This window comes from Enhydra lutris, unplaced genomic scaffold, assembly GCF_002288905.1.
Source record: "Enhydra lutris kenyoni isolate GAN:26980312 unplaced genomic scaffold, ASM228890v2 scaffoldscaffold1, whole genome shotgun sequence".
NCBI lineage: Eukaryota > Metazoa > Chordata > Mammalia > Carnivora > Mustelidae > Enhydra > Enhydra lutris.
The window spans coordinates 55179747-55188145 of record NW_019154085.1 but is presented as its reverse complement, the minus strand read 5'-3'; the positions used below and the strand labels follow the sequence as shown (position 1 = coordinate 55188145).

General features: G+C 39.3%; 1 protein-coding gene across 1 annotated transcript in view; it reads left to right on the top strand.

Moving 5' to 3' along the window:
* Positions 1 to 1679: 1679 nt before the first annotated feature.
* The window catches only part of LOC111141592 (cytohesin 1 interacting protein), a 29886-nt gene continuing 23166 nt past the window's right edge, over positions 1680 to 8399 (top strand). The window contains exon 1 of the mRNA XM_022494261.1: positions 1680 to 1902. Within this exon, the coding sequence (XP_022349969.1) occupies positions 1729 to 1902 (174 nt within the window). The 5' untranslated portion in view covers positions 1680 to 1728. The remainder of the gene's footprint in view (positions 1903 to 8399) is intronic.

The window sequence follows — 8399 nt, the reverse complement described above, 5'->3', positions numbered from 1 at the left end:
AACCACATTTCATAAATTAGGTAAAAAAAAATTCATTTTCCAATTTCTTAATTTAATAATATACTTCTGTAATTTATATTAGCTTAAGATCATTATAACATACTAAATTGATACAATTTTAGCATTAATTTATGACACTTGGTTGTCAGTTGGTCTATGTGGTCTTATATCAGGCAAATGTTTAATCTCTACTTCGTATTTTGAAATGCTAAAATATTTACCTAACTTCATAAATCCCTAGGGGACAGATGGACTGCTGTCCTCAATTAACAGTGTTGATTTAAGTCCTGTACCTCACAGCCTAGAGATGTTTTAAAATCTCTCTCTCTCTCTTTCTCTCTCTCTCATACACACACACACTAAATGTTTTCATAATTGACATATTATTTAGTTGTCAAAGTCTCTACCACTCTGTTTTGTTTTATACATTTATGTTATAGTATTTTACTCACCTTGTCCCTGAAGGCAAACACATCTATAATCTTTGATTTAGATATTTTTGTGTTTTTAGAGACATCATTTTGTTCATGTCATAATCCAATTCCAATTATAGTGAATTATGCTGTGATCAGGTTTTAAAAACTCCTGAAGTAGCTCTATCTCTTGAAGAACTGTTAACTCAGAAGACTTTACCATTTATAGTTGGCAGGTTCTGCTTGAGCTGAATTCACCTTGACTTCCATTTTAGTTCACAACTTTCTACTCTTTTACATTCTACTTTTGACCTTCAAAATTATTTTGACAATCACAGTTGACTTTTTGTAGTATGTAAAACTTCTCTTTTTGATTTTTGTTTTGATTCTTTCCTCTACTTACATCCCTTGCTCTTCCTCTGAAACTAGTCCTCTTGAAACTACGTGTCCCAATCCCCCACTGGAAAAAGTATCTGTGATCTTGTGTACTTCATGATGGTGCTCTTGGCCCATCTGAGCCTTCAGGGACCAATAGGCAACATTCTTGTGCCATCATGGTTTGCCTGATATCTTCCTGTCCTTTCCATTCTTCCCCCAGGACCATGCTGTTGCTGCTACAAAGTGCTGTCTAAGATAGGGCCAACTTTGAGCTCTGAGTGTGCTGATCTTCCCCTCTCATTGTTCCTTATAAAGATGATGGATCATTTTAGTTAGTAGAAGGGCAACCAGAAGATTCTGAATGGTTACAGCCCAAGTGGCAGATATAACGTGTTTTTGATGAACATTAATGAGCTAAGGTGTACTTCAGGGAGAGTACATTACAAGGACTCCATGAGAGACATTATGACTGGACCCTGTGCTTCTTGCTTCTATCCACAAAACTCAGTGTCTGCATATCCTGACTTTGACACTGCACTGCCATAGTGAGTAGGAGAAAGTGTGGGTAACACATGGCAGAACTTGGGGAAATTTTTCTTTCTTCCTTTTAAAAAAAAAGGCAGATGGTGTTTTGAACACAACTTGCCGTAGAACATAAAAGCGTGAGAGTTCTGGCTGTTTGAAAGAGAAAAAAAAAAAGTTGCTGTTTTTTAATGGTAAAACTAGTTTCTTCCAGGAGCTTAAAGAAAAAAAACATTGAGAAATGGGAGTGAACTGCAAGATAGGGTTTGTGTAACAAGTACCTAAAACCACAGAAGTCACATGGGCTCTTTCTGCTTTGCTACTTTTGACTGCTTGTCAGAGAATTAGACTTTTAGCTTCCCCTGTCCTGCGAGGCCACTCAACCATGTGCGAGCTGGAGTAATCTTTATTCACAATGTCTTTACAAAGGCTCATGCAACAGGGCAGCAATGGCAATTTGGCGGACTACTGTGCTGGTCCAGTATTTAGCTCTTACCCCCAGCTCAAGGGCAGCTTGCGAATGGATGATAATAGACGGATTCAAATGCTGGCAGACACTGTGGCTACTTTGCCTCGGGGAAGAAAGCAGGTATGATTACTGTTTTGTATTTTCTAAATGTTCATGTTATCTTGAGCGTAGAGTTGATATATCTGTCTGGCTTCACACCGAAATTGTATTTTAGAGGCTTTGGAATTAATCACTAAGAGTATGGGTGAGGAAGGAGACAGGGAGCCCCGAGACCTTGTGGACTAGTCCAAAAGATTTAAGACCATAATAAAAAATTTTTTTCCAGGCAAAAATTTGAAAGGAGATTCTTTTTCTCGTGTGAAGAGGTATTGAGGTAAAATGAAAATCGTTAAGTACATCGAACTTACTTAGTGCATATAGACATGGCCAGTTTGAGAATTATTGATCTTTTCCCCCTGGATGTGTCTCATTGATTCCTTCCCTCCCAGGTGCACTCCTTGATAGTTATTTCCAATCCAAGGAGAATACTTTTCCTTTAGGAAAAATTTTGTTGACTACATTATTTTCAGTGCTGGGGCACAGACACTTTCCTAATGTTATTGGGAATTAAGGCTTTTATTGGATGTGTGAATGGCTGATTGAATACCAGCTTAGTCACTTCCTAGCTGTGGGACCTTGGGCAAGTCATTTGCCCCTCTAAGATTTAGTTTTCTTTTTTCTATAATGCCGATAACAGTAGAACCACCCCAAGGACTTCTTCTGTGGCTTAAGTGAGGAAGTGTACAGTGCTTAACACATGACTGATATGTAGTATGTGCTCAGTAATTATGCTATCATTTTTCATTTTTATTGCAAGGTATTTCCCTAGAGACGAAAACTTATTTAGAAAAAAACATGTCCAGTTGAGTTTGTTTCTTTCATTCTATAATTTCCAATTTTTCAAACAATATTTTAACCTCTTCAGGTTTTGGTTATGTAACTTGTTATCATGCTGCAAGGACATATCTGAATTTAGAATTAGAATTGCTTTAAAGCATGAAGTTTTGTCCTCAAATCCTACTGTGCATCACGGGATCCTCTTAAGCCTCCTAATTTCAGGATTAGAGAGTTAGGGCGTAGAGGGAGAGTCATGATCTTTTCTCAGTGATGTATATAGCTGATTCCTCATTATTTTTCACAATGAAGATAAAGGCATAATTTGCCATGGCATGGATTTTTGATCTTTTTAAATCCCAAATGCTTTTATGACATTAAGCTTAATCAAATGATGAACATTTCTATCAATTTACTACTTGCCTGAAAATAAAGCAGCTGTGGGAAGAACCAAGATCTTTATTCAGGTTTCAGATATAGAGCAGTGTAGGAGGTACAGAGATGAGAAGAACACGTTTCCTGGTCTTGTAGGGTTAAAAATTCAGTAGGCAGAACCAATAGGCATTATACAACATAAATGCTCAAATCCAAGGACATGCCTTTTAAGATAACCTTGAAGGATACATATTCCAGTGATTGAAAGGTATTCCAGAACAAGGCAATAATTAATGCCTAGGCACAGATCTGGGGGCCTTCAGGGCACCTTGAGGTAACAGCACATTACTGTGTCCAGAGGACCCAGTAAGTGTCTGTGGGAGGGGAGGGGAGACCTCAGAGCTGAGCTGCTTTATGAAACACTTGAACACTTCCCCTGATGAAGTCGTCATTTGACCAGCACAGGGAGCCACTGGGTGTGTTTGAGCAGAAGAGGGTTTTAGGAACCTCACTTTAGAAACATGGTATGTCGATAAGTGGGTAGGGGTGAGTGGTGAGGGAGCAACTTTTGCAGTAACTGGTGAAACAAGAAGTGGATGGAATGGAGAGGAGACCCAGAAACTTGGGTGTGAAAGGCAGTGAAGTTGGAGGAGTCACATCTGCTTTTAAGCATGGGTGAAGACGCGTGGACTAAGAGAGGGCAAGCAGGAGGAGGTTATCGGAAGGAGATAATGAGGGGGATTGAGGCAGATGAAACACACTCACTGTGCATACATATATAACACATACAAGTGAACATATACATGCACACATTCCCACATTGATGAATTTATCTGATGTTCTCCTCTTTTTAGGTCTTCTCTTCTTCCTTTTCTTGTATTCTTTCCCATAGTAAACCCTACTCAAACAGGTTTTTCTTCCTGTTGTGAGAATTACTGTAAGAAAAAAAGAAAGCAAAACAAGCCTCTTCTCCACGATACTTCTGATTCTGTCCAATTATCATCAATGAGACTCGATGCAAGTTTATCCCAACATTTCAGAACTTTCCAAATGGATGATCATTTCTTTTAAGTGGTTTTTAGACAATAATCACCCATTTGGCACCGACTGAATTGCAGGCAACAAGATCCTTGTGAGGCAATCCCAGGAGCAGGTGTTTCTCTGCCCACAGTTATTTTCGACACTTTCAGGCTGACGTCAACAATTCATACTTCTCGTTATTGTTGGCTTTGGTTTCTGCAAAGCTTTATCTGGTGAGCCTCTAGTTTCAGATGAATCTTCAGAAGCATTTGGGTGTTTACACTCAGAATTGCTTAAAAATAGACTTCTGTGTGTGCATATTATCTCCATACCTGTATTTGTAGGAGGTGATAGACATCGTAGTGCAGCTTCTACTTCTGAACATGGTTTCAGTGGGGAAAAAAAAAATCCCTGCAATGGAAGACACAGTGGGAAGGAGACCAGAGTAAATAAGGAGAGGCTTTATAAATGTGGTGATGCCAAAGGCGTAGTGATTGTGCCTGATGGGACACTTGTCTGAGGGTAGTAGGTTGCATCAGGAAGGCAGTGTTCACCAAAGGCTGTCACGAGAGCCAGGGGCCTGAGGACCAGGCCAGAAGCTGGAATGTGCCTCAGTAGTTCCACAGGCTGCCTTTGCCTGCCAGTCTTGGGGTTATCGAATTATTGCTCAAACGCAGATTCTGAAGGGTGATTTCACGTAAAAGCTCAGATACAGAATTTTGTTAAGTGTGTATTTCTGGGGTGGACTCCGCCCTCCAGGAGTTTTCTCCTCATTTCAGGCTCCAGCCCCATCTGGAGCCAAAGCTCCCAAGTGTTCCTAACTGCAACAAAGTATTTTAAGCATCCAATGAATACTTTAGGCAGAAAACTATAGGAATTTCACTCCAAAAGAATTTGAAAAGTGTCCTCTAATCTAATATTGTGACACACCTGGAATCAAGAGCCCATAGTTTTTCTTAGAAAAGACGCTCATTAGTCTACAATGAGACTTTTGTGGGAAGCGGCGACATATCTTTGGGTTCCTTAAGGGCACTTAAGAGTTAGGAAACTGAAGTCCACTCCATTAAGCAAGTACCTTAGCATAGTCTGCAGCACCCTGCTCTCTCAAGGCTCCTGGCTTAAAAGGGGAACAGGGAAAAAAGCTATATTCATGGAAGACAGCAGTGAGAAGGAGGCAGGGACTAGAAAGTGAGCAGGGCACCTAACTTGTAGGCTTTTGAAACAGTGGAAACAAAAGAAACACCTTCTCTGTTGATAAGAAACCTCTCCCCACCCCAGGACTTTCAGGAAATGAGCACACTGAGTGGGGACCAGGAAGTAACAATCTGTTACTTAGCAGCAGAAGTGGCTACAGGATTGAACTTGGAGCTCCTCCCGGCCTGCGGCTCTTTGGCTAACCGTAACCCCTATCTTTTGCAAACTGACAGCTAAAATATCTGGTCTTGGCATCCTACTGAAGAGGAGCACTGTGAATCACTGCACGGCAGCAAAAATTACATTTTGAATATTAATGCCTGAACTTTTAAGTCATCTACCTAAAAACAAAAGAAGAGGAATCATAAGCTCACCCCCAGGCATCTTTCTATCAGTGGCAGCTAGGGGTTAAGAAGCTTTGTCTAACCAACAGCGGTAATTGAATGTGTAATTTGCAGGCCTGCCAGATTGCCCAACCTAGATTTCCCATATTAGATAATGTGTAATAAAAGACAGCTGTTGCCAGCATATGCTGTTCATCACACACCGGTTCCTCATTCGTGTGTCTCGGTGTCATCACCGCAGCCCTGAGAAAAGGCTCTGGCTGTGAGGGCATTCGGGAGCACGGCCTTCACTGGTTAGAACCCAGAGCCGGACCACACACTCTAGGAGAAGGGCTGCAGGAAAGATCTTCCAAAGCTGAGACCTTCCATAAGGCCGCAGGCACACTTCTTTCCACTTTAGCAGGTAGTCTGGTGTGTGAGCAAGGTTGAACTCTGAGAACATTCCTTTCCACATCGCCTGAGTCTGACAACCCAGATCAAAGACAAGGAGGCTTTGTGTCAAGATGTGGCACGTGTCAGAGAATTTGATGGTTCCTAATTTATTTAAATTCTTTTTTATTTAAATATTGGGTGCCTAAAAGAGGTTCATCGCTTATCCAGAGTAGAAACTAATTTATAATTTGACTTAGTCTGATTTTTTTGTGTGTCACTGATAACCCAAATCAGTCAGTCCACAGGAACTGAGTCTCTGCCATGTGTCTCACATTGTGCTAGGCAAATATTTTCAGTCAGACAATTAGATAGAAAGGTTAGGAAGAGAAAGGTGGGGCAGTTTCCTTCTGTGTGGAGGTCTTGGATTTGTCTTCTGGACTTACAGATTTTAGATTTGAATTTAAATAGAGTGGTTTTTTTATTTAGAAGACAAGTTTGCAGGTGAACCAGATGGAATCTTGAGGTTCCCATCAATGCTATGATTATTTGTCTGGCAAAAGGGCATTTAAAATTGCTGTGGAAAGATTGGAAATTTTAATAACTCATTAATTCTGGCTATCATTTATTCGTTTGGCAGTTTTATATTAGGGCAATACTATCTTCCTTTGCTTTCTATTAGTCCTTTCTCTATGGTTCTTGTTGTTTTTGGATTGAGATTTTTCTTTTTTTGTTCTTTTTTGTTTGTTTGATTTTCATTTTTAATGTTGCCACATGTTTTGGATTTTTTTAAATTTAATTTTATATTTTTAATGATTGCCCTTGAGCTTTTCCTGTGAATATTTAAAATCTGCTGAAGGACAACATTGAAAAGTATTTTAACTCAGTGGATATCTTTAAAAAAAAATTTCCCTTTATAAGAAGGCGAAAAAGGGGTACCCAGAACTACCTCCCGCCTTCCAAATGGCAATACTCACCTGACATGAGAAAGGCTCATTCTCATTTGCAAAACTGTTTCATTAAACCCTCTCAGTTGCCCTGGGAAAAAAGCACTAGACTGTGTAGCTCCATCCACTACTTAAAATGAAATGTTCTGCTTCTCATTCACACACACACACACACACACACACAAATTCCTCCTGAATTTGAGAATTTGATCTTTCACCACTACTCATTTACTTATATTGGTGTCTAGTAGTTTTACTTCTGTTTGTCTATTTAGCTATTTTTTTTAAGTTTCCACTCTATTCTAGGCCCTGCACTAGGCACTGGGGTAGAAAGTAAAATAAGTACATTCCCCAAGAGACCCAAAGGATATCGGGAATTATGTTTAGAAGGGAGGTATTTGATCCAGCTTACCCCTTACATAAACACACATACTTGTCTCTCTATATATGAATATCTGAATAATATGACTATTGATAGCAAAAGTAGTATTTTTAGAATAGAAACCCTAGTTATGATAACAGATAACGTAAGTAGGTATGACCTACCTGAGTATGTTAAAATCGGAAATGAGGGTAAAAGCCAGCCAGATAGCAATAATGAAAATAGATTAAGACAATGTGAGTGCAGTATTCCGGAGAGATGAGAATGATGGCCAATGTCAAGTTCATCTCCTCCATAAGAAGGCACCCCATTGCATAGCTGAGTGGTTCCTGCCCATGTGTGTGTTAGGTAGGGCAAACAGGCTGAAATAAATCATATAAATTGTTGGAGACCTTGTACAATGAGTCCTTACAAATTAAAAACAAATCCTTTTTACCAAATTTAGAGAATATTTTTGGATCTGGGCCAACCTAGTGCCGTCCTCAGAATGATATACACGGTTTGAGGCCTAGAACTGAAAAGACAAGGAATTACAAAATGTAATTAATTTACACCGAATCAACAAGGAAAGATCAGCTCTTCTTTACAGTAGCTTTATTGATCAATAAGCAAATTCTGAACACTGAGCCATTTCAGAAAGTTTGTGAGAATGCTGGCATTTGGTACTTGGTAATTCAAACTCATTAGCAGTGATAGAGGCTTCTCTCCGAACAAATGCCGTAATAAGGATTTTGTTTGTGTATTAATTTCTTCTATGTGGTTTTTTTTTTCCTGATTTTTCATCCCCTTTTTGTCTTATTTGTAGTTGTTTGGACAATGTGTTGCTCTTCTGACATTTTGTAAGGTATTCACTGATAGACAACAAGCATTTCACAGTGACAGTGAAACACTATGGCTTAGCTAGTACCAGAAGCTGATTTTTGGGCCCCTGGACCAAGACTTGAGAAGTGGCTAATTAACTTGTGTTAATTCCTAAAGGAATAAAATAAAAACACACACAGACTCACAGCAATCACCTGAGAAATAAGATGCTTCCTTTTGCTTATGTTTCCTATTTACAAGGGTAGAATATATCCTGGAAGTTTATGTGTATATAATTTTTTTCCATAGCAT